Genomic DNA, 24,990 nt, shown 5'->3' with positions numbered 1-24,990 from the left:
TGCAAATATCTGATGCGGACGACCGGGTTTTATTCAAATACGACGGGTTTCAGCGCCCCTTTCGCACACCTTGTGAACTGTCATCGATATCAATTGTCCGCGCACCGTTCAGTTTAACATGACCCATTCAGTTTGCGCGAACAAATGATATCGATGACAGTTCAAGACCTCTTCACACTTCGGAAAATGGTCCACGGGATTTGGTTTTCAATGTATTTTAAATGGGTCACGGGTTTTGAAATCCCGTGACGGAAAACGTTTTTGTTCGATTTCCCCGAAGTTAGTGTTGGCCTTCGAACACATTCGAACACTTGTTCGACCGTTCGTCAACATAAAAAGAAACTGTTTTGTTCGTTCGTTCGTTCGAAAATGTTTTGTTCGTTGTTCGGTCCGAACAAAGTTTTTTTTTTCATAGAAAATTTAATGTTGTTCGGACCGAACAACGAACAAAAACAACGGACGTTCGAAGCCAACACTACCCAAGGTGTAAATTCATAAGAGAGAGAGAGAGAGAGAGAGAGAGAGAGAGAGCGAGAGAGAGAGAGAGAGAGAGAGAGAGAGAGAGAGAGAAAATGACATTCTGTTGTTGATTGTGTGGTTTTGTTGTTCGAGTTCTCATCGTACATTACATTATTTTTTTGTAAAATTCGTTTCTCCATCGTACCATGTCATCGAACTTGGAGAATTGAAGATTATTCAATAGGAAATGGAAATAACATTTGTACATTTCAGTATTCAATTCTCAGTAAATAAACAGCGACTTACGTCTTTATGAAACCTTCCCTTCGTCGCTCTTCCGCTAAGATAGGGATTCACGCGCATCTTCCTTTCTTTTTTACGTGACAGAAAATCCGAAACTGTGAATCCTCCGCACTTGCGGGAAACCAAATTCCTTAAACTGTAAATCCAAATGCACCGCGGATTTTTGCACTTCTACGGGAAATTTCCCGTGAACAAAATCCGTGCAAAATCCCGTGACGATTTTTCGAAGTGTGAAGATGCCTTCACCAAGTGTGCGACAGGTGGCGCTGAAACCCATCGTATTTGACATTACTATATAAAACATGTCAAAGAAATCTCGGTCGGATGCGGATGAATCAAATTACTTTCTGAGTCCTATTCAAAATAAGCCCTCATTTCAAGAACAAGACTTAAACGAGATATAAAATTTGGTATTCGTTATTTGGTTGGTGCGTTCTGATTTATTTAAATTACTACCTCATACATTTCTGAAACATCCTTTCAATATCCAAATATTTGTCTTCTATCCCGAATAAAAGTGTCAGTCGGTGGTGCTGCGGCGCTTTTTCTCGGGTGCAGTTTCATAAGCATAATTGAACCCATTTATTTTGAAATGAAACATTTGCATCGAGACAAATTCAGAAACACAAATCGACAAAGGGATACTAGGAGTGCTACTCGATATAATACGATGGTCAGCAAATTCGTACGTCGATTCAATTACTTCGTGAAGAATAGTGGCTTGCATGGCATCCGATATTTAGATCGTCGACATGGACTGATTGATCGGTAAGAAAACTTTGTGCTCTTATTTTTGAATACTATTATTGAACGTCGATGCGCGATGTGGTGCCCACAAGAAGTAACATCACTTTAAAATTCAAGCCTATTTTGGATGTGCGTTCTGATTACTTCGGCTATTGCAATGATTGTGGTCTCTTTGTACACATTAAATGACTACCTGGAGAGTCCGGTTGTTATCAAGGTTGAGACGATCATTTCAAACAAGGACATCGCATTTCCAGCAGTGTCCGTTTGCATCGGAAAATATAACAATAACAAAGCAAGCACCGAGAAAGTTGAACAATTTGTTAAAAATATTACGCAGAACACAACATTGAAGTGCCTCAACAGTAGGTTTATTGCAGGGGAAAATTCTCAATGTTTTGCTACAAATTACGACTTCAAACTACATTCAAATAATTGATTTTGATTAATTTTTTAATACTACCCTTAAGAAAGTAAAAAAAATGATTCATTCTAAATTTTATTAAAATAATTGATTTCGTTTGATCCATATTTTGACAAAACTTCAAATGAATCATTTTAATTTTTAGTTTTTTTTTCTTTATAGTATTAAAATATAAAACAAAACCAATTATTTGAATGTAGTTTGAAGCCGTAATTTGTAGCAGAACATTGAGAATTTTCGCAAAGATTCTTCTGAAAAACTCTTTCGATTGAATCGATGGAGGCTCTATCGAGCGGATGGGAAAATTTAAACCCAGAAATATTTTCATTTCCAGTGAGGACTTCTATGAACAACTCATGGCCTATGCTTATGCATACCATAGTGTGGATATATATGTATTGAACCTATATCCCAATGTTTGAAAGCATGTAAGGATGCACACAACAGCACTTGTGGTGTGGCTAACCACACAAAATGAAGAAAACGAGAATTCCGAAACGTCAAAACGCCGAAAAAAAATCTTGAAAAAAAAATCCGAAAAAAAAATCTCGAAAAAAAAATCTCAAAAACCAAAATGCCGAATCCAAAATACCGAAAACCAAAAACGCAGAAAAATTAGTTCAAAGTCCCATTTCATAGAACCGGAGGGTAATACTATTGCTCAAAAATACTATTCATTCGTCACCTATATCGCCAATACCTTGCAAATGATGCACAAATATACAAATTTGTTGTTGTACTGAAGCGCTAGATGCACTGATAGTTTATCAGGGCGGTGACTCCATAGATGACTTATTAGTAGTATTTTCTGACAGCTATTAATTTGTAATTTATACGTTACTATCGCTATACGTTACTATTGATAATTTTTGACCTACCTTTGTTGATCGTACCATTTTTATCACAGTCCGAAATAAAATAAAATAAAATTGGTAATGCCAACAGAGGTGCAGAGGATAACGCAGAACGACCGCGTGCGAGTGAAGGTCCTCTGCTCTATCCACCTAGCTATCAGAAAATACTACTAATAAAAATAATTTTTTTTCGAGATTTTTTTTTCGGCCGTTCGACGTTTCGGAATTTTCGTTTTCTGCATTTTGTTGGGTAACCGTGGTGTGAAAATCGAGACTATAAAGCAACTGGTTTACATTTATTCAATCATCTGCATTCGTTTCATCCTATCATTCCTTGATCTTTTTTCAGTTATTCCCGTATTGCATTGAATTGTTTAGCAACATTCAATTCAACAACCGACACTACGACAACTACACCGATCTATTCAAGCAACAGATCATTTATATAGGAGGCGTATGTTTCACGGTCAACTCTGTTTTTTTCGAGTAAATATTGAAACAAAGGCTTTCAACATGAAGGTGTTAATTTCATTCTCTGCTTGCAGTAAATCAGATTGGGACAAACTACCGTTGACCTACAATCAATATCAAGGAAGTGGTAAATTGACTTTTGACCTCCATCTCAAGGAAGGCTACGATTTTGGTGTGAGTTATTGATTTTATTTGAACTGATTTGTCTTTTTGAAAAAATACTCTCAATATTTCGCAATTCAGGATTATATGGATAATCCAAATGAATTACCTGGCAGAAATGCATGTTAGCTTAGTTGGGTATGTAGGCTGAAGTAGTTAAACTGATCATCAAAATGAATTGAATTCAAATTTAATGGATCTGAAGATTTAATAAAAAGGAAAAAGTAATTAAGAATAAAAAGAATTACATTGGTAATCCCGAACTTTTCCGTACCGTTGGCCTGCGTTGGCCTGCGTTGTCCGTAGGTACTTTTGGTTATTTTTTGTGAATTTTCTTGAAATAAAGGCAGTCAAAATATAATAATGAAAATAAAGTGAAAAATCGGTCACTTTAACTAAAACTTCGACAATTTTGTATGAGACGTACCCGTAAACCCATTCTTATTGGCTTAAAACTTTCTGAGGTTTCATTTTTTGGAGAAAAAATAAGATTTTGAAAGTTTCTTGTTGATCGCATTTGCAGAAGTTTGGTTTTTGGCCCTCAATTTTTTCAGAGGAAATTTCCACAAAAATACCTCTCATACAAAATTGTCCAAAAATCGGGAATTTTAGTCGAAATTTCAAAAAATTTGTATGGGAGGTACCCGTAAATCGATTCCGATTGGTTTCAAACTTTCAGTATCTTATTTTTCTGCCAAAAAATGAATTCCCAGAACGTTTAAAGCCAATCAGAGTCGATTTACAGGTACCTCCCATACAAAAGTGTCAATTTTTTGAGGTTTTTCTAAGGGTCAAATCGAAAATGGCTCATCTTCGAACTTAAACTAAGTTTATTGGATACAAAACTTTTGGGACTTTCAGATTTTGATTATCTCAATTATTTTCTGAGTTATCGTTTTAAGAAACACCAACGACGACGACGACGACAACGACGACGACGGCACACGAACGGAAAAGTGTCTCAAAAAGTGGTTTTCTACGCGTTTCATGAGTTTTTATGATGATCTAAGCTAATTTTGCGAAAAAAGTTTTCGGGACCAATTCCTATACTTTCCCTTGACACGGTGTGTACGGAAAAGTAATAACCAAAGAGCAGAAATTACGACAGTGACAATTGAAATAAATAGTCAGCCAAAGCGATTGACTCGTTCAGCGCGTGTTTCAAACCTTGATTTGGTCATCACCAAATTCCATTGTTATCTTTTTTTCGGTGCATCGCTTCTCAGTTTGGTGGAAATTACTTACGTTTGGATTTTGCATCGATTTTAAAACAGCTGCTTCAATTTACTGGGCCTTTGATCCATATGGCAGTAGCAACGACCATAAAATATATACGTATTTTATCAAGTTTATCAAGCTCTTTCCCAGTTTATGCATAGTGCCGAACTTTTCTTTAAGCTCTACTATCTAAATGTACAGTAAAATTAGTTACGAGTACGACGTTAGGCGTTTTTTCTGGTCAAAATAAAATGAAATTTGCCTTTGCTTTGATCATAGCGCACTTGCACAAAGTTTACATTGATTGGTGATCATGTTTATATCGTACATTTTGATCTTTTATTCTGAAAACTGAATACGAGAATAGAAAACATTCACATTTGCACAAGACACCAAGCAAGTGCCACGGGGGTGGTTTATCACTTTATCTCCACTGGTATCCACCATGGGTACCTGGTGTCATGGTAAAAGTTGTAGATTTTAGTCACAACCCCTGCACCACACTAACAAAACAAAGTAAAACACGAATTTGCGATGAGCGCATTCAGTGAAGTTCATTTCAATTCTTTACGTCGTTAGACGCACTCATGAACGCGACAAATTGAACGCATCAACAATGTTCCGTAATGAAAGAAACATTTTTTACTTATAAAATTGATGTTTATCATTTTTATTTTTTTGTCTACTTTATTAACAAATATAAAAAAGATTCAATAACACATTGAACGATCTGTGTCACAACTTTTGACACTTGTCTCGTAGCGCTAAAAGTGAGCTGTCAGACGCTTAGATGCAGGACCTTCGATTTTAGTTCGCTGAATAAAACCTCACTAGCGGTTTGTAGAGAAAATTGGGCTGGGTTACTGATTTTGGTCAAACAATTTCGATATAAAATGGCTTCGAAAATCACTCGAAGGGTTTTTTAAAAATATTTTTTGGGAAGGGCATAGTTGTTCGAATGCACCAATTCTTTTGCCCACGCTTATTTTTTCGTGACGAAATTTCAATTTCCAGGCCGGAAATGGAATGAACTCAAAAGTTTTTTTTGTGCCTTGTTACTCAGAAAACTTGATTGAGGTTATGTCACCACTTTACACCACGGATTTGTAGCTGTCATGGAACATCACCTCAAAAGTGGGTTTGATTTGAGAAATATGTGGCGCGTTTCGAATGTTTGAGCACACCTCATATTTCTCAAATCAAACCACTTTTGAGGTGAAATACCCACAATCGGTTTCTGAGAGTACTGTGGCGACTCGAACGCCCTCAATTTTAATAGGCAAATCAATGTAATTTCGTAATTTTTTCTTGAAATAAACAGCGCGCCAATTTGAATTTTGGTTGATGCTGACACCCTATGATGCCAACTTATTCACCTTATTGAGTGAGTAAATATGATTCCGTATATGCTTGTATTAACCAACACTGTAGCCAATGCATTGAACGCAAAGGTATTCGTCATGTCGTTTGATCATTCACATTGTAATTTATAGCATGTAAGCGACGGTTGGTCTGTGTCTGTTTTTCAACTTTCAAACGACTTTGAAACGACATGTTTTTTTTGTTAATACCGAGAAGATGTGAACATTTTCATATTCAAACAGATAAGTCAAATAAACGCCACTCAACATTTCAAGAGTGAGAAATATTTGCTTGAATTTGCAATTCAATGTGATCGAATTGCGTTGTTTTTCAAACCATATGGTGATGAAGGAATGAACGTAAACATCTAGTATTTTCTATGCGTTCCATTTAATGTGAAACGCAAAATTATGGACAGTTCCACCAATTGACGTCAATTGTTTGACATTTTCTTCTTCAAAAATGTTTGCGATAATGTTTTGTTCAAAGAAAGGCATTAGAAAATCACGCAAGAATACAATTCATTTAGGCGCATAAAAATTGAACGTATATCAAGATTCCATATATCCTTGCATTAAATACGCAACCATGGTACGTGAGCCTGGATATAACGCAAAGGTATTCGTCATATCGTTTGATCATTCACATTCTAATTTATAGCATGTAAGCGACGGTTGGTCTGTGGCTGTTTTTCAACTTTCAAACGACTTTGAAACGACATGTTTTCAACTCAACATTTCAAGAGTGAAAAATATTTGCTCGAATTTAAAATTCAATGTGATCGAATTGCGTTGTTTTTCAAAACATTTGCGAAAACATTCTGTAATTTTTAATAGAATTGTCATTACACGTGGACTAAATTATACCGTTAATGTACACGTGTTGCTTACTGATGTGATCACACTTGAAAAGTATATAAGAAGATGCGTTCGATTCGTATGCCCATCAAACAGTTCGTCAATTCTCTTAAATTGATACGTTTATAATAAACTTTTGATAGTTTGAAGCTGGAAAAATGCTGAGTCGAAGATCTTTCACACTGCTGCTCATTGGCTTGGTGGTATCCCAGGTGAGTCAACAATTTCAGTCAATTTTTTTTGTAATTTTATTATTGCTTGAAATTTTTTCACTCACAAATTTTGGGTTTATTCGAATAAAAAACAAATTAAAACCATTACAATCTCATCCATTGTTCCAATTCCAATTTAATCACTTTGTTTCGTTTCCACAGTTCTTAATTGTGGAAGCCAACCAGAACGGTAAGATTGAACCTCCATTTCTTTATTAAGTTTCATCTCACGGACATGAGACATTTTCTTTCGATTCACTGCACTGATCTACAATTTTTTCTTCAAGCTCTAATTAGCAGAAGAGACGGAAATACACCTCTGCATAATGCTGCTAGGTCAGGTAATGTGGAAGAAGCTCAGAGACTTATCAATGCAGGAGCCGATGTTAATATTACAAATAATATAGGAGATACACCTCTTCACGTAGCTGCTTATAATGGTAATAGTTGTTTTCACTAAATAAAACATTGATTTGATCTTTTTCATTGATCTTTGTTATTTTTCAGGTCGTTTGAATGCCGCTGATCTTCTAATTCGTAACAGAGCCGACATGGAAGTTCGAAATAGTCATAATTTCACACCTATTCAATTAGCTGCAGCGAATAGTAATGTTGAATACTTATTTTCACAAAATAAGAAAATGTTTTGATTTTTTCCATCGATCCCTTATATTTTTTAGATCACAGGAATGTCGTTGATCTTCTCATTCGTAGAGGAGCCAGTACTAATGTTGAATGAGATACCTGTTCAACATGCTGCTTACAATGTTAATTTTGAATATTTATTATTTTCACTAAACAAGGAATTGGTTTGATATTTTTGATCGATCTGTATTTTTCAGGTGAAAAAGAGCTGAATTAACTGAGCTGAATAATCGGATGATTTGACCATAACAAAATTGCTCCTTTGTTCGACCATTGATTTATTATTCTATGAAAAAACAGCTCAAGTTATTTGTCTGTTAAATTCCTCACAGTATTGAGTAGAAGATTTTTTACTTGGATTTGTGCAACCTTAACCGTTTGTCTATAACAAGTATAAATTGAAAAATAAACTTCTCACAACTAGTGTCAATCACCATTACAACGTAAATAGTTTTAACTCATACTCACTCTCTGAGAAATGCTAGACTTCTCAATTTACCAACTATTACCACCAGTGTGGAATACTACAGCCCATTATTACGCATGCATCTTCATCAGAGTAGTATTTCAGTGTTCTAGATCTGTGTGAGCCTCGGCTTGGCGCATTCAAGACGTACACACTTTACGAAATGAAAGAAATGCAACAAGCAATAATAAACTAACAATTGAGTCCCTGTTATTATGATAATAATAAGCGAGCCATTGCTGTCATTCATTGATAATCATCATCACCACCTTACAGCTTCTTCTCGTGTTTGTGTCATGCTCGAGTTCAGCTTGAATTAGAACTTTGCAATTGTACTTCACACTTTGCACCAGTCGTTTGTAATGAGCATGTCTTCCAACTCAGAATGATGTATTCATTTCTCAGTTACTTGTCATATTTGTTGCGTGTCGTTTTTCTTCATTTATTAAGCGATCTTGGTATATTCATCGGGTGGCAGCGGGTATGCCCGGTACGTGAGATTTTTATCTCATTTATTTCATTCAAATCCAAAAAAATCTATGTTATTTCAAATATTTCGCATAATCTGTATTATTCACTCATATTCACCATGTGAAATACGGTGAGATATTTGGGATTCTGCTGTATACTTTGACATATGCGGAGTATTTCAGATATGGCGAATTTCATCTGTTTCTTGTATGAATTGTATGAATTTTGAAGAAAATTGTGAATTTTTGCAGATTTGTTAAGATATGTTCAATTGTTCAATATCAAAATTCAAGATGGCGTCTAGTAAGCACTCCCGAACTGTCAAATTTTCAAAACCAAATATGAATATTTACGGATGTTTTGAATATTGTATTGAAATATACACAAAACTTCAAATGATGAATTTTAGATTCACTAAGCAAAATGCCACTAACAAAAAGTATTTTTTCCTGTAATTTTTATTGTCATGCGGTCGAAATGGTTGTCATTGTGGTGCTGACAATACTATGCAAACTGCAGTACCGCGGTATATCTGAAAAAATCTCAAATATCTCGCAAAATGTAATAAAATCAAAATTAATTTTACAAAAATGTAAAAAATCTATAAAAATTCCATAGTATTTTTTTCGTGATATTCCCCTAGCTCTGAATATGAGACTGATTTTAGTTATTTCTTCTTGACTGCTAACAGAGCACGCTAACGAATATTAATATCCGTTTGAAATTAAATTATCGTTCACCAAACGACTTGTGAGCGTTTCACTGTGTATTCATTGTGTGTTTGTATTATTGCATAAAGTGAACTGACTGTTTTGATGGTTTTGCACACACGAACAAACGAACAAATATCGCATAAAAATACCTGATAAAAATATTCAAGCGGATATTAATCGAACATTCCACACGAAATTGACCCTCTCCGAATTGGCTGAAAATTTGCATGGAGTCTTGTTTTCGGTAGAAATTGAGAAAACCAACATCTTGGGTTTGTAAGTGGGCCACATTTTCGAGTTCACCCAGTGTAAGTTTTTCGAAAAATGGAAAAACTCGAAAAAATGGGTTTGCGCCAACTGAAATCTAACTAAGAAGTAGTTGACACATTGCCAAACCGTTGGAAAGATAATCGATGGGGCTATAACAATTGGAATGGAAGTCACCTACCCACTTTGACTCCATTGGGGCCTCCAAAAATGAGGTCAACGTACTAAAAGTGAAATATCTCAAAAGGGTGGTGTTTTTTTACATGCTTTTTTCGCTTCAAAAGATAGCCCATGTCGCTATTCCTTGTATTGACCATTCAATTTTTTTGCATTTGGCCTCGGAAGTAGATCACGAAGGGCTTGCGACGAACAAATATATGTGAAATATCTTCAAATATGTCAAATATTTCAAATATTGAAGCATTATTTGTTTACAAAATTCATCTTGATATTTCGTATGTTTGACATATTTGGCTATATTTCAAATATTTCATATATTTGAAAATTGAGAGAAATATTTCATATAGATATAGTCAAAATAATATCGGGTAATACCAAAAAAAACGTCAAAATGTGGTTTAAATATGCCTTAAATATATCAAATATTCCAAATATTTGAAATATGACGGAATATGACTGAAATATAGATGAAAATATTGCCGTATTTCAGGCGTCGCAAGCCCTTTGGTAGATCATATCATATTTTTCAGCGTTTTTGTGGCAGGGTTTAATTTTTCCCATCCGCTCGATAGAGCTTTCATCGATTGAATCGAAAAAGTCTTTCAAAAGAGACTCTTTCAAAAGAATCTTTGCAACAATTTTCAATATTGTAAACTATATTCAAATGATTGGTTTTGATTTATATTTTAATACTATAAAATAGTATAGTCACTCCTGTATTGTCTGACCAGTGTTGCACTGTGCAACGCCGCCTTTCAAATTAAATTCATAAGAACAACAAAACTACTTAAAACAAAACTTATGTAAAAGACATTGACTGTGGAATGTGAAGCACTTCCTTTGCTTCGTTGGGCTAATTCTTCGAGTGAAATAGTGATCGCTTCGTTGACGGTCCTCAAAAGTGGGAAAGTGGATTCTTTTTGTTCCAGGAAATGCAAAATGATACCATTATCCGGTACAAAGTCATAAAATGTGTCATTTTTCAGTGGGCATATTCCCTTGAAATCGTCTCTATCGACGGTGATTGTGGCGGCCCCAGCTAGGCCACGTCTCACAGCAAATCTCATTTGATTAGCAACCATTCGGCTTTCACCGTACATGATGATTCGTTTCTTATTTTTTTCTCCATTTTTGTAATAAGCATTCGTCAATTTTTTTACGTCCTCATAGTAAAACATCCATTTGTCAGCCTCGCTGCCCGTAATCATTTCACATATAGCACTGTATCCGTTAATTCGATCAAATTTTGAGACAGTGTCGCCTAAAATTTCTGATTGAAAATTGACTCCACCGAAAGTCAGACCCATGACGATCTTATTCGCTGGTACCCCCGACTCAATGAGGCTATCTATCTTTTCTTGTACCGACAAAATATCCAATTGATCTCTTGTCCGCGATACATTGTACTTTTCCAAAAGATGCATATCGTATTCAATTGGCAAGAAATGAAAATAATCCAGGTGTTTGGCTGGAGCTGAGTAATCAATATGTTCCGCTAAAAATTCCGTAGACATCGAAAATGATGATGTGAGTAATAGCTTGGTATCATCTTGTTTAAAACTCTCTTTCAAATGTTGCAACAATAAGTTGACTTTGTCGAAGTCTGAGATTTTTGTAAGGCTGAAAGTATAAAAAAGAGGCACAAATGTAAAGAAAAAGAGAAAAAAACTCATCAGGCCCTGTGAAATTTATCTGGAACCGAATGTTTGTATGATGATTTGGTTCAAATTTTGAATTCCAAAACTAAACTACAAGGCAGAAAAATTTGTGGACAGAATTTATGTCACTTGCTTCAAAAAAGAGTATTTTTGACAGACTGACAAAGGCATGGATTTTTCATACCTTGTACAAAGCTCGCCGCAGTTCAAATCCAATCCATCGAAATGGTGTTTCTTTAAATAGTCGGTGATACCTTTAATATATTCCTGAAGACGTGTTGAATCATTAACCTTTAAAAAGTCCACGAAGTACTCCTGAATACGTCCCGCCAAATAAATCTGTAATCATTCAAAAGATTGGCAAAGAATGCAATTAAACAAAATCAACGCTTTCATTCAGTTTCTATAAGAACTGGTGGATTTAAATGAGAAAGTTATCCTTTAAAGGTGAGTTCTCTTTTTACACTTGTTCATAGGTATTTTAGGAAATTACCTTCAAATGTGGATATTCGCTTCGTAAATTTGACAATTGTTTGTAATCTTCCTCTTTGTTTCGTTCTGTCATTTCTTTTTTTTTTGTTAAAATCCAGCCAAAATTTCACATTACAATAATAAAAAGAAAGAAAGAAAAATGAACGAGAAAATTGAGAAAAATGCTTTTTTTCTAACGCGGCTAAATTTTTTCATTTGTTTCATACCATTATTTAAAAGAAATTTGCCATCAAGTGCAATGAGATGTGTGCATAAATTCCAATCGGCTTCATCAATTTTAAAATTATTTCCAATAATACCAATGGCTGACTCTGTTGGAACGGGACACACTACGACTTTCCCATGTGTTGGACCGGTTGTGTTTTGTGACTCTGTGAAGAATGAAATCAGTGACATAAATAGTTTTCTTTACAGATTGGCTTGAACACACGACCGCATGGGATGATAGTTTGTGCCTAGAAACAACATATTTTGAAAAAATTCCGGGGGAAGGGGAGAGTTAATAAAAATATGTTGAGTTTTTGATTAGAAAAAAAAATCAAAAATCAAAAATCATGGTCAAGTCTGTTTTTGATGAAATTTTATGGGTACATATTTAGTGTTGGAATTTCCCGGTGGTGAGCATTAAAAAAATTAATCAATTCGTAGATCAAAGGAATGCCCATCGGAACGATGAAAGTAGTACATCCGCTGCAAAATAACCGATACGTTTATCAATTTGATAACCCATTGGTTATTCTAATTGCTTTTCACACACAGAATCCATTAATAAGTTTGACAAAATCGTTTTTCTCACTTCTTCAGTCGAACAAAATTCTTCCATTACCACATTGTATCAAATCGACACTGCCAACAGCAGCTGAGATCGAATCTTCAACTTTTATAGAGAAATCCATGGAAAAAGATCCCAAACCATCACTCATTTATATTTTTATCACTCATAAGTGATATTATTTCGCTCAAATAAAACTCATTTGAGTTTCGTTCTGTCAAAATAACCTCTGTTAATAATATGATTTTATTGGCTTCCGAGTAAACATAGCTTATTGAACAATAAATTTTTGAATACAAAACTTACAATCCGAATCAAACATTAAATTTTAGTACATTCAGAACATACCTTGAGCAGCGGATAACACCCAAAACGTGGAAATGACGATTAGAATAATGCAACTCATTTTGATCACTATAGAATCAAATGTTTAATACTGTTTCGAAAAAATAAGAGGTAAATTCCCGTGTCAAAATGTTTGTTTACTAAATGACACGCTTCCTAGGTGTAAACATCCACTCGTTCAACGTAGAACTAATGAATTATTAGACTTGAGTCTCAGAATTATCGAATAAGTTAGCTTTTATTTCATAGATTTGGGTGTTTAGAAGAACAAATCAGTAGATAACAAACAGCTGATACGGAGTGAAATACGTTTGAAAATAGAGATAGCGCAGTACTGAGCTTCACCATTATTCGTGGGTAAGTTAAAACCATAGTCATGTTGGAGTTACTGATCAATTATCATCAATATCAAAAAGTATTCGAAATCAAAGTGCAATCAATTGCTGACAAAAACAGTTCGATGTTAATCCTAAGTGTTTCAGCTAATGACATCGGGGAATTACCAAAACAAAGGCTCAATCATTGCGTTCTCGATTCATTTCGATTCCGTCGTAAATATGTGTTCAGAATATAATTTCGATAGAGCTTCTGTGATAAGACTGTGGGGGGATTTTTAAACTTGTTCAATTGGGGATTTTTTGAACGAAATTAGAAAAATGTTAAATGGAAAAGGTCAAAATATTGAATTATTCGAAGCGAAGAAAATTTATTGTCAATCATTTATTTAGATCGCGAATGGCCCATTCCGAATGAGTATTTTCAGCGGCGGACTTGGTTTTCAGTGCAAAGAAATCGAGATGTTCGAATAGTTCTCCGGATTTTTCATGGATTATATCCAAATGTGGAAATTGTTTGATGTAAGAAGAAGTTGAACTCAAAATAAATTCAATGTAATGAGGGAAAACGCAGTCTCCATTGATTTTTCTTAATTCAAAACGTTTAAAGAAAATAAGTTGTTTCAAACACTGTCAAAAATAAAAATAAATAGTTCATTCTCTTGAAAATTGTTTGAAGTTTCAATGCTAAAAGGTCTCTTTCAATTCGAATAAAATGCAAATTTACGGAAGACTTTGGCGTCGAAAAACGCATCGACGGGATAATCACTTCGTGGATCTTTTTGCGGGCAGTAGCCGAAGTTCGCAGGAGTCTGTGCATCAGCAAAGTGTTCACCGCAATGGTGACAGAAAACGTCGCTCAAAGCGTTTGCAGACCAAACAAATTGAAAATCGATCAAAAACATCTTCGCGTTTAAAGAAGAATATTTTTTTCACAAAATCTCCAGTTTTCGGCCGTTCGGTCCATGCAGCAGAATCGATCAAAGTAGGTGAAACAGTTTTGATCACTGCGCCTTTCGCTTCGGTTGTCCAAAAACGAAAAACAATTCCATATTGTCTGACCTGCCATGCGACGGACAGGATTTTTATCCCGTGTAAAAATTGTGAAATGGTTTTCTTTTGTGATTTGAGTTGTGAAAACGTAAATTCAACGCACAAATTTGAATGTGGCACTCCGTTTCACAAGATCAAGGATTTAGATGTCAAGTGTGCAATTCAAATCGTATTGGAAGCAATGGACATTTTCGGTGATTTCGATGATTTGCGTGATTTTGTCCATAAGGCGATTGAAAATCGTGTCGGAATCCCATCGGCCAGTGATAAAAGATCATTAAAGTTCGATTGTATATTGAAATTACAGCCAAAGGAATTTCCAACTGAACAAGAGGTGAATGAAGCCCGGGAAATCGCTTCAAATGCCTACAAACAAATCGTTACCTTTCCTGAAGTCAACAAATATTTCAGACTAGATAAACGAAATGGCAGGCACTTTTTAGAGCACTTTTTAGCTCATAATTTGTCAGTGATTTATGAAAATTCATTTCGAATCAATTTGACCGCAAACAAAGGTGAATGTGAACGAATTTTGATTTATGACATTTTATCAATGTTCAATCATTCATGCGCACCCAATATGCTTAACTACGTTTGCGGCAATAAAATGGTCTGCATCACAAATCAACAAATTCAACGAGGCGAACAACTTTACATCAGTTATCGCCCATTCAACTATGAGTCCAAAATCGAACGACAGAAAGAACTGAACAATTGGAATTTTGAATGTCATTGCGATAGGTGCGAATATCCAAGAGATATTCATCCAAATGAAATACAACGGGCAAAGCGATTGAACAAAAGACAAATTGAAAGCCAACTCAATAAGGCGGAGGAGTGGACACCACAAATATGCGCCTACATTCTTCGATACTACGAATTATTAGGGTTTTATTACTAAGAACTTCTAAGAAGAATAAAATGCATGCGATTTGTTTTTGGAAAGGAATTTATTTTTATTTTTTTTTCTAAAGAAATAATAGATTTTTAGTTAAAAGTATAACGGCTAAAAGTATGCTAAGGTCCATTAAGAACAAATCTGAATATGGGCTATGATTATTTTATTGATATATTGATTTTGATACACATTCTTCGATGGAATTTGGTTGAAAATAAAAAAAATGGTTGAAGTAATGACGATTCGTTCAAAAAATGTGAATTTGAAGCTTCTGATATTGAAAAAAATGAACATATGAACGTTTCTTTTCGAAACAAATATTCCAAAAGTTTTCAATCAGATGTTTGATCGATTAAACTACGTTTGTTCCGACTTGTTAGGATAAAATTTAGAATCGAAAGTAGTGTGGTTGTTGCATAATGTTTGTTTCTTGGGTGAATTCATCGATTGCCACTAAAATAGCGTCGTTCATAGTTCTGAGTAGAGGAAATGTGGTGTTGTGTCGCATTGGAATTTTTAGAGTAACGCCACTTATTGTCCGAAAATCGTTGAATGTATCGTCATCCATTCCGCATTTACCAAGATAGTCATCAACGTTTAACGTGTATGCCAATGCTCCGGCTAGCTCACGACGCACAAAATATCTCATTTCATTTGCAATGGTTCGGCTGCTAGGGAATACAATAACATCCATTTGTTTTCCAATTCCATTTTCACGTTTGGCAATTTTGGCTTTGACCTCGTGATCATAGTATTGCACCCATTTCGATTCTCCATTACTGGACAGCATTTCACACACTTCATTGTATCCCAAAGTTTTATGGATAGAATCGGGCGAAATTCGTCCCCGTCCCATGAATTCCGTCTTTATAACTATTTTCGATGATGCCACACCCATTCTGATCAAACCGTCGATGTAATTCGGTGCAATGAGCATAAAATCAAAGTATTTCGAAAACGCCAAAAGATCGTGAGGTTGAGAGGGTCCCATCTTCATTTTGACGAACATCGATGTAAGCAACAGATTATGTGATTGGAATTTCTCCATGAGCACAGCCGCGTATTTTGCAAATCTTTCATTCGCAAAAGGCTGATCGCTGCAAGTGAACGGTAATATTAACAAAAGTAATGAAATTTTGTCTCGTCATTTGAAACTTTTCTTCAAATTCAATTGTTCAGCCAAAAATAATGAAATACTCACTTATCAAAACTCCAAGTCAATTCGAGGCCATTGAAACCATGGGCCAATGTGAAGTTGAGAGCTGTATCGATAAAGGCTTTGCGGGTTTCACGTCCGGTTGCCATTTTGAAATGTTCATCCGAAGATTGAATTATGCCCAAAGAAACCTGTGAAGAAAATATTGAGTGAATTTCATGTGATTGGAAGAAGCTGATTGGTCGATTTACCTTCAAATGCGGATATTTCTTTCGTAAGTCGGCAAGCTGCTTGTAATTTGCTTCTTTGAAACTGTCCATCGAATCCCAGGGCTCTTTTGGTGGAAAAAAATGAAGAAATAGAGAATGAAGATATAAGTTCATATAATTGAACAAGAAAGAGTATTTAGCAATCAATAATAGCTGAGTAAGTCAAAGTGCCAGTAAAATTCACGTATTTAAAAATAATCCCCTTTCCGTTGAACAAAATGGTTCATTTTTATATACAAAAAATCTCAAAATAAAAAAAAACATGAGACAATTTTGCGATATTTTACGCAGAATGAGAAAGAAAACTAGGTTAAAGGGAAAAATTACATACTTTTCGATGCGTCCATATAAGCGTAGGTGAGATGGGTACATAAGTTTAAGTCAACACTTTCGATTTCAAATCGATTGCCGGATGCTTTGAAGAAACCAAGCGAAGGTTCTGCCGCAACGGAACACACCACAATTTTTCCATGAGATGGGCCTGAAGTGAATAAAAAAGCTGATGTTATTAGAAAATTTTGAATATTTGTCGATTCGTTCATCAAAATTGATTGAATTTGTGTATTCAGCCTGTAATTTGGCTTTAAATCTCAATTCGGCAGAAAGCAGAATGATTTTTGCAAATGTCGTGTGCATTTTTTGTTTAAAACACGAGGCTTCAAAACGAAAACTGTGAATCACAAAATATTGTAAATCAATACATACCATTTTCACACGCAGCTATCGCGAGAATACCGAAAATTGTTACAATTTTTAATGGCCGCATCTTGATGAAATGAACATTTACTTGAAGAATTTACAAAATGAATGTTCAACTGCAAGAAATACTTCCAAAAATGAACTACTTTATGAATAAATGTTCGTTTTCTTCAAGAACTCAATTCAATTTATGTTCAACCAATCAGTTTATTTCTCTTCGGGTAGAGATTTTGTATTTTAACTGTTCGTTGTTGCCAACAAATTTTTGGGTCCGCTTCATCCAAAGTGCCAAAAGCAACTGAAATGATTAGAAACAGATAACCAAACTTTCGAATTTTTAGACTGCATGTGTGCATTATCTTATGAACATTTAATCATTTGGCTGAATGCGTTTTCATTGTGCATGTGTTGAAAAATCGAACGGCCTGTGAAAATATGGGTTTCGAGGGATTTTACAACAAAATGTATTTGCAGCCGCAACACAAAATTATTTTACGATCTGAACCCAACACATGCAGTCGGTTCGGATGAAAATGAAAACATTTCTTGTGCCTTATTATTGTTTCTTCTTATATATGACCCGAGTTTTATGACCCAAAATGAAATAAATTGACCTGCTGAAGGTTCTGTTGCGCCTTATATCGAAGAAATTTTCATGTAAATATTACATTGGAACACATAACTTCTAGTATTTTCTTCAGTTTGACTGCATATCCAAATCAAATATGTATTACAGTTTAGGTAGTAAAAGGATCGAAACGTTATCTCATTTGCTATTTTGTTTGGTTTTCGTTTTCTGAACTAGCATGCAAACCGATAGCCCTGCGAATAGGTTCATACAGCAATAACAAAAAACGACTTATTGCTTTCAGTCTAACGGAAAACATTTCTGTCGAAAAAACGATGACATCAAATTAAGTATTTGTTGTTAAGGAGCAAACATTTTTGGAAGCAAATGTTAATGGATAATGGAGCAAACCATTTAGGAAAATGTTTGAAAAATTTATGAACGGAATTCAAAATGAAACGAAGTATCATTTTGTACATTTTTCAACAGAAAAATATCGTAGATTCACTCACCATCAGTATCACATCTTCAGTTGAAGTTACTCGCCAAATTCATAGGCTTTGAGAGGGGCTACTATAACTGAATTTGACTACACTTTGACATATTTTGTTCGACATAATCATTTTTAGTCAATCATTAGCCAGCCAAATGTCCGAAATTAATGGGCTGGCTACCCATTCCAAAATTTTAATTTAAAAATTTCACAATAGCACGGGCCACCTATAGCAAAAAACATTTGATTTCATGTGTGGAAAAAAAACCAAATTTAGACGAATTAAATAGGCAACATGAGTCCGCATTTTATTTGTTAAAAATCTATTGTTCTAATGAATTTATTTGCAAAGTCAATTAATTTAGTCAAAAAAAAAACATGTCATTCAATAGATAACTCAGTTAAGCACATCGATTCCGTTCGATTCTATCAGGTTATCAAGTCAACTGAAAGTTCTATTGTGAATGGAGAACGCCTAGTAATAGTCAAACACGACTAATTCATAGTTCATTTTGTTGTTCTGGAACAGAATTGGAACAGGGGAAAACGCATTCTCTCTTAGAAATTCGAACTAAATACCAATTTTTCATTGAAATCAGCAAAACATTTTTATTCATTTTCACCTTTTTCAGAATTCGACATATGTACCAAAATGTAGTATTGAAATGAGATTAATCACACAGTTACCAAGTTATAATTTTGTTATTCAATCATAGAAAATCAATGGGAAAAGACAAATTTTGTTTTTATTCGGGAATTATTTCGTTTGAAAAGGTTTCATTAAATCCAATCAACTGATTAACGTGATTTCCGCAGATGTTCTTCTTGTTTCAACTCCTCGATTGCCACAGCAATTGCTCCATTGATGGTCCTAAGCAGGGGAAATGTGTCGTTTTCTCTGGTTGGAATGTGTAAAGTTACACCTTTTGTTGATCCAAAATCATTGAATGTATCATCATCAAATCCGCATTTTCCCTGTGAGTCATCCGAGTCGATGGTATAAGCCATAACACCAGATACATCGCGTCGGACGGCATGTCTAACGGTATTTGCTACCGAACGGCTGGAACATGGAAATATAATCTTTTTCGTCTGTCCATTTCCGATGCTACGCGTTGCGACCGTTGCTCCGATTTTTGAGTCATAATATTTTTCCCAACCCTCATCTTTCGATAATAAACCGCAGGCAGAATAGTAGCCGAAATTTCCACGTCCATTGAACTCAATCGTCATGACAATTTTCGACTTTGGTACGCCTGATTTGATCAAGTTCTCCGTGAAATTCGGATGAACGTTCAGAAAATCGACATTATTTGACATGGCCAAAAATCCATGTGGTACGGCGAAGTTCCGCGATTTGAAAAATGTGAATGAAAGCAGAAGATTCTTCGGTTTAAACCCTTCCTTCAGCTCCCGCACAAGAAGCCCGAATCTTTTCTTGCCAAACGGTTCATCACTATGAAAAAAAAAAGTGTATTAATTTATTGAAATTAGATTGAAAATTGCAGTAAATATTACATTAAATAGACAAAAATAGTCGAGTTAGGAGATAAATGGAAGAATAATCAAATAGGATAATGAAGGACACTCACTTTTCATAACTCCATATCAAATTAAGTCCATCGAAATCAAAACGCAAAATAAAACTCACTGCCGATGTAACAAACCGATGACGACTCTCACGACGCGAAGATATTTTGAGATATTCAGCTGGAGAATTTTGGAAGCCCAAAGAAATCTGGGAAATTTAAATCGAGCTCAGATTCATTGAAACACCGAAAAGAAACAAATAAAAGTGTTGGAGTAATAAAATATACCTTCAAATGTGGGAATTTTTTCTTCAAACTTGCGATCTGCTTGTATTTCTCATCACTAAAGTTGTCTGTTGAATCCCAAGGCTCTTCAAAATGACAGGAATATGGAAAGAGATGTAATTGATTAGCAAATTGGATGGAACGATCATTATTAGTTGAATGAAAAGCGTTTAAGATCAATCTTAAATCACTTTCAAAGGTGTCAACGAACATCTAGCCTGTTCTTGATTCACTTTTAAATCAAATTTACCAAAAATACTAGAAAAATGAACCAATTTTGATAAAATACGTACTTTCAAACACATACGAAATCATGTGAATGTAAACGAGATGTGTGCATAGGTTCAAATCTACATTGCCAATTTTGAACTTATTTCCGAACGAATCGAAAAATCCAGGTGATGGCTCCGAGAAAACGGAGCAAACAACAACCTTATCATGCGATAAAATCGATCCTGAAAATCGAAAGAAAAAGAAAATAATAAACAGTTGATACTTAAAAAATACGTTTCTATAGCACATTTTGGTAATAATTCACTGCGCATACAAAAACACTTGAAACTAAAATAACAAAACGGCTACGTACCAGTTTCACATTTTATAACACCAAAACCAGTCAAAATGGCGAAAACGACGATAAATTTCATTGCAATTGTAAAGAAAATAAATAAACAATAATATTTTCTATTCAATTCAGTACGGAGATGTTGTCTTTCAAGTGAATGTACTGCATCCATATGCAAATGGAAACTAAATCTAAATGTACTGAATGTTTACGCATACCTTTCTGAAAGTAAACATGGAAGAAAGAGGATTCAGAAGAAGATAGCAAATGTTCCAAACATCATGTCATTAGTGAGTAAATCCGCTTATGATTTTTTTAATCGTTTTTTTTTAGCACAGAACCATTTTTTAAAATATGACATTTTTTGACACTTCAAAGTGTTTCTGTTTTGAGCAAAATTTATATCATTTTCAAGAAGTGCCTCCTTTTTGTACTACAGAAATGGTTCTATTTTGATTTCATGGCGAAAATCTTTCCTCATTTTGAACTTCATTTGGAAAAATAAAGTCGCCCGGTCTGACAATGTTAGAGTCAATCAAACTGTAAAATTGTTTCAATGTAATTAGGTCAATCGCTTGAATTCCGTTTACTTAATTTGACCGCAGCTCATTTTTGGAGCAAATAAAACATGAACCTTTGGATCATGTGCGACGATATTGTGCGTCAAATTGAATTAAAATGCACAAATCTCGAAATTACCACAAATCATACACAATTTCAATGCAACATTCGGGGCATTTGACATATTTTAACATCAAAAACTAGAAATGTAGTTCAAATGTAATCAAATCGCTTTTTATGTTAGTAGGCCGAAAGTTTTACTATCAAGTGGAGATGTGGAGATGCCCAGTAATAGTCGACTGAAAGTCTATTTGTTTATATTGAGAAAAGTTTGATCCATCGTTTCATCATCGATTTTACGATTTCAAACAAAGAAATTTATATTTTCACAATATATTGGGAATTTAAAAGGAAGAAACTAATACAGTAGAATGTAGCGTAAATTAGCATTGTATTGGCTTAAGTATTGCGTATGTCTACTGAATTATTTCCCTTCCGGAACTATTTGTTTTAAGTCGAAAGTCACCGAATTCTACAGGATTCACTTTCAGACTTGCTTTCAGCTCATTTTTATCAAGATTTTTCTTGATAAACCGTTCATGCATTATGTTGTAGTTTTAGTTGGGTATTGTATTATATATTAGCTGTAAACTTCTTTGAAAAAAGCAATGAATGAAGTGACGCTTTGAAATAAATGAAAGGCTGGGTGTTTCATGTGTCTACGTAGACTCTACGTTCATGTAAAGAGTTCCTGTTGACTGTGAAATTATCGCGACATTAAAATCTGTTTCCTCCCAAGAAAAAAATTTCTTTCGAAAACCGTGTTCATTGTCACGAGTCATCCGTTGGTTAAAAGAAATCGGGATTATTTCGGTTTATTTGAGTCGATGTTCAAACAATGAAGCCAAGATTTCTTCTAATGATAACTCGCTGAATTGTTAAATGTTTACGTTAATTCAATTAAACCCATTAATTTTGCGGAAAACAATTGAATTTGCGGCCACTTTTGATTCCGATTGTAGTTTAAGTTGAATTAATGTGAGGCGTCTAGAGATTTCGAGTGATAAAACCACTGAAAAGAAGCTTATTTCCCTTAATTACCTCAATATTTCCCTCTTGACGGTCGACATTAAGTGGCTTCGTATCATCAACGACAAGTCTCCTCATTTCCAAATAAACACACAAAAAAACAAACGAATTTTTTTTCTGGGCTCGCACTTGAAACGTTCATAAATACACGATTTTGGTTTGGATTTATTCCTACATTTAAACAGCTTCTTCACAAACATGCTCAATTCTTAAATTAGCTTCTTAGGGTTCTATTTGCGGATTTTCAATGGATTTAATGGCCAAAAATCGGCGGTGTGTTTTTTCTTCTCTTTTTCTGCGGTGAATGCTTTAGCTGGATTTGAGTTTCGGCGCTTTCATGTAGGTTTTGTAGTAAAAGTCCGAAAATAGCATCATCATTATTGCATTCTGCGAAATGCCAATGATTAGCACTGATTTCGGATAGCCACAGTCACTCACAAAGAATGGCATACTCAAATGTACAATTGACAACATGAACTGGATCTGCAACACAAAAACATTTTCGAGTTGAACATGAAACTTTTTTCGGTAAAAATTTACAAAGAAATCGATTCTTACAATTTGCATTTGGGTGATGGATCGCTTGATGGTAAGGTTTACCTTTAATTTGGGACTGTAAACTGAGCCGAAGTAATAGCCGTACATGATGACATGAACGAAACAGTTGAGCATACCAAACAGCCATGGATGACCACCTATGTTTTTCACATTGATTTGCGAACATTTTGAATAGCGATACAAATTATTATTCATTTTAAAACGAAAATTTACAAAATCAGCGCTAAATTTGATAGAAATCATAATTACCTGGAAACCATGAGACACCAACGAATGAGGCAAGCAAAATAGCCACGTGATGATAAACATGCAAAAATGAGATTTGTCGCGTTCGTTTCCGGAGCACAAAGAATATCGTGTCAAACAAATCCATGAGTTTGATCAAATAATAGCAATATGACATTTGAGCACTGCGTGTACCGACGAAGCTATCGGTAAAGTCGAGCTCTTCGCAAAAGAAATCTAATTTATAACTTTTCAACGCAAAGATTTCATAAGTCACCTAAAAAAAAAAAAATATTTCAATTTTTCTCCAAATGTGAGCTAAATAAAAAAATTGTTAATCAATTTTCCCGGCTTGAAATACGTTTTTCGATGATTAAACCATTCAATCCACATTCGAAACTGTATACGTACATAAAAGACAATGGAGAAATTGCAGAGCACTTGAAACACGTTGTAAAAGAGTAAAATCCGTTCGATGTTGAATGGTTTTCGTTTTTCCATGAATTTTGGTCCCCATTTCAGCACGAATAACAAATACAGAGTGACTATCGTTATAATGAATTCCACCGACATACAAGGCAGACTTTGTAAACGTGCATCTGAAAAAGAACACACAAATTTCCGTTTGAAATTGAAACATTTTTCAAAACGATTTCGTTTTCATTTGTTTTCTGGGCTATGTTTATCACTTGAAAATTGCGATAATTTTCATTCACTGCACCTCTTGATTTCATCGCTGTGTCGATGTGTTGCACTAAATATCGAAGAACGAGCATTTTGAATGAGGAATCCAAAAAAAAAAACTTAAATCAAAAAAGAAGGAAAAAATTTGTTTAATTGCCTTCGACTGAACGACAATTCACTTCACTTGACTTGAACTAGACGGTTGAATTTTCGTACTGATCGAATTTGTCACCACGTTCGGCCGTACATTATGCGCCGCTTGATACGTGTAGCTAAGTGCGAATTGAATAGGTAGCCTCGGAATACCACGAATCGATTCATTTAAAATCGGTTGGTGTCATGACACGACAAATATTATGCATAATTCTAAGCACACCACCACTATTTAATAAGTGGACGTCAGTTCATATCGCATGCAAATATTCAGCTCATTAACGATTTACGGTTTCCTTCATTTTCGGACACTACGGAGCCGATAGTGTGCGCGCGTGTGTGATTTGGTAGCGTAACTATGAATTGACAATATTAGCTGATTTAATGTTAACACTCTGAATAATTCACGATAAGGCAAACACAAGCGATGAAATGAACGTGCATTTTGTGATTTAACGGAAACTTAATTGGCTTCCGAACTTTAAATCGCACATTCTTTTCCAAATACACACGCTTTGCGTATACACACATACACACTCTTTTGGTAATTTCTTGATTACAATGCAATGCTGACGCGTTTGGTTACCAAATTTGCTTTGAAGACACGGTTATGTTCATTAAACAATCACCAGGGATAGTGACATTATCATAATATGTATTGCCTACTCTAATTATACATTAGGTTGCCTAATTTAGGTACACATTTCACGCACTTTTTTGGGTTTTCACATAAATCAACATTTTCATATACATCGAGAGAGTCGAGTGTTTGAAGAGTTTTGTCTTGGTTTT

General features: G+C 34.8%; 5 protein-coding genes across 6 annotated transcripts; 2 read left to right on the top strand and 3 right to left on the bottom strand.

Moving 5' to 3' along the window:
* The first annotated feature begins 1,458 nt into the window (after positions 1-1,458).
* LOC129569845 (ankyrin repeat, PH and SEC7 domain containing protein secG-like) lies at positions 1,459-8,136 on the top strand. Its single transcript, XM_055449027.1, has 9 exons — positions 1,459-1,530; positions 3,137-3,273; positions 3,333-3,432; positions 7,001-7,069; positions 7,232-7,259; positions 7,357-7,509; positions 7,577-7,675; positions 7,750-7,836; positions 7,912-8,136. Exons 4-8 carry the CDS (start codon positions 7,016-7,018, stop codon positions 7,806-7,808), a joined length of 393 nt encoding a protein of 130 aa, XP_055305002.1. The 5' UTR covers positions 1,459-1,530; positions 3,137-3,273; positions 3,333-3,432; positions 7,001-7,015; the 3' UTR covers positions 7,809-7,836; positions 7,912-8,136.
* A 1,143-nt stretch (positions 8,137-9,279) lies between these two features.
* LOC129569865 (probable chitinase 2) lies at positions 9,280-13,295 on the bottom strand. The gene is made up of 5 exons (XM_055449058.1): positions 13,082-13,295; positions 12,168-12,332; positions 11,963-12,036; positions 11,654-11,808; positions 9,280-11,431 (listed from the first exon to the last, which is right to left on the bottom strand). Exons 1-5 carry the CDS (start codon positions 13,137-13,139, stop codon positions 10,567-10,569), a joined length of 1,317 nt encoding a protein of 438 aa, XP_055305033.1. The 5' UTR covers positions 13,140-13,295; the 3' UTR covers positions 9,280-10,566.
* Positions 13,296-14,521: 1,226 nt separating this feature from the next.
* Positions 14,522-15,367, top strand: LOC129569851 (SET and MYND domain-containing protein DDB_G0273589-like). The gene has a single exon (XM_055449038.1). It carries the CDS (start codon positions 14,522-14,524, stop codon positions 15,365-15,367), a length of 846 nt encoding a protein of 281 aa, XP_055305013.1.
* A 30-nt stretch (positions 15,368-15,397) lies between these two features.
* LOC129569867 (probable chitinase 2) lies at positions 15,398-18,284 on the bottom strand. Its single transcript, XM_055449059.1, has 5 exons — positions 17,495-18,284; positions 17,121-17,270; positions 16,772-16,854; positions 16,566-16,711; positions 15,398-16,461 (listed from the first exon to the last, which is right to left on the bottom strand). The coding sequence occupies exons 1-5, from the start codon at positions 17,553-17,555 to the stop codon at positions 15,753-15,755; spliced, it is 1,149 nt and encodes a 382-aa protein (XP_055305034.1). The 5' UTR covers positions 17,556-18,284; the 3' UTR covers positions 15,398-15,752.
* Positions 18,285-19,134: 850 nt separating this feature from the next.
* On the bottom strand, positions 19,135-24,333 carry LOC129569875 (elongation of very long chain fatty acids protein 7-like). Of its 2 annotated transcripts, XM_055449075.1 has the most exons (9): positions 24,083-24,333; positions 23,773-23,960; positions 23,386-23,638; positions 23,137-23,273; positions 20,950-23,061; positions 20,657-20,818; positions 20,367-20,449; positions 20,142-20,287; positions 19,135-20,005 (listed from the first exon to the last, which is right to left on the bottom strand). In XM_055449075.1, exons 1-5 carry the CDS (start codon positions 24,135-24,137, stop codon positions 22,888-22,890), a joined length of 807 nt encoding a protein of 268 aa, XP_055305050.1. In that variant the 5' UTR covers positions 24,138-24,333; the 3' UTR covers positions 19,135-20,005; positions 20,142-20,287; positions 20,367-20,449; positions 20,657-20,818; positions 20,950-22,887. The 2 variants fall into 2 exon arrangements, with proteins under 2 accessions (XP_055305050.1, XP_055305049.1); XM_055449074.1 differs by lacking the exons at positions 23,137-23,273; positions 23,386-23,638; positions 23,773-23,960; positions 24,083-24,333 and having other exon boundaries at positions 20,950-21,405.
* Positions 24,334-24,990: the final 657 nt, after the last annotated feature.

The sequence above is a fragment of the Sitodiplosis mosellana genome, unplaced genomic scaffold, assembly GCF_009176505.1.
Source record: "Sitodiplosis mosellana isolate CC-2019 unplaced genomic scaffold, AAFC_SMos_1.0 Smas_scaffold_46, whole genome shotgun sequence".
Lineage (NCBI taxonomy): Eukaryota > Metazoa > Arthropoda > Insecta > Diptera > Cecidomyiidae > Sitodiplosis > Sitodiplosis mosellana.
Note: the sequence above shows the minus strand (reverse complement) of the source record. Positions and strands in the feature narration are given on the sequence as shown.

Excerpts from the sequence above, each read along its gene's own strand:
- LOC129569845 (XM_055449027.1), top strand. The coding sequence starts at position 7,016 with ATGCTGAGTCGAAGATCTTTCACACTGCTGCTCATTGGCTTGGTGGTA. Across the intron at positions 7,070-7,231 it reads TTGGCTTGGTGGTATCCCAG|TTCTTAATTGTGGAAGCCAA; the intron begins GTGAGTCAACAA and ends TCGTTTCCACAG. Across the intron at positions 7,676-7,749 it reads TCAATTAGCTGCAGCGAATA|ATCACAGGAATGTCGTTGAT; the intron begins GTAATGTTGAAT and ends TATATTTTTTAG.
- LOC129569865 (XM_055449058.1), bottom strand. The coding sequence starts at position 13,139 with ATGAGTTGCATTATTCTAATCGTCATTTCCACGTTTTGGGTGTTATCC. Across the intron at positions 12,333-13,081 it reads GGTGTTATCCGCTGCTCAAG|AGTCACAAAACACAACCGGT; the intron begins GTATGTTCTGAA and ends CATTCTTCACAG. Across the intron at positions 11,432-11,653 it reads TGCGGCGAGCTTTGTACAAG|CCTTACAAAAATCTCAGACT; the intron begins GTATGAAAAATC and ends TTATACTTTCAG.
- LOC129569851 (XM_055449038.1), top strand. The coding sequence starts at position 14,522 with ATGGTTTTCTTTTGTGATTTGAGTTGTGAAAACGTAAATTCAACGCAC.
- LOC129569867 (XM_055449059.1), bottom strand. The coding sequence starts at position 17,555 with ATGCGGCCATTAAAAATTGTAACAATTTTCGGTATTCTCGCGATAGCT. Across the intron at positions 17,271-17,494 it reads GATAGCTGCGTGTGAAAATG|GCCCATCTCATGGAAAAATT; the intron begins GTATGTATTGAT and ends TATTCACTTCAG. Across the intron at positions 16,855-17,120 it reads TTATATGGACGCATCGAAAA|AGCCCTGGGATTCGATGGAC; the intron begins GTATGTAATTTT and ends TTCCACCAAAAG.
- LOC129569875 (XM_055449074.1), bottom strand. The coding sequence starts at position 21,100 with ATGGATGCAGTACATTCACTTGAAAGACAACATCTCCGTACTGAATTG. Across the intron at positions 20,450-20,656 it reads GATTTCGTATGTGTTTGAAA|AGCCTTGGGATTCAACAGAC; the intron begins GTACGTATTTTA and ends GTCATTTTGAAG. Across the intron at positions 20,006-20,141 it reads TTGATATGGAGTTATGAAAA|TGATGAACCGTTTGGCAAGA; the intron begins GTGAGTGTCCTT and ends TTTTTTTCATAG.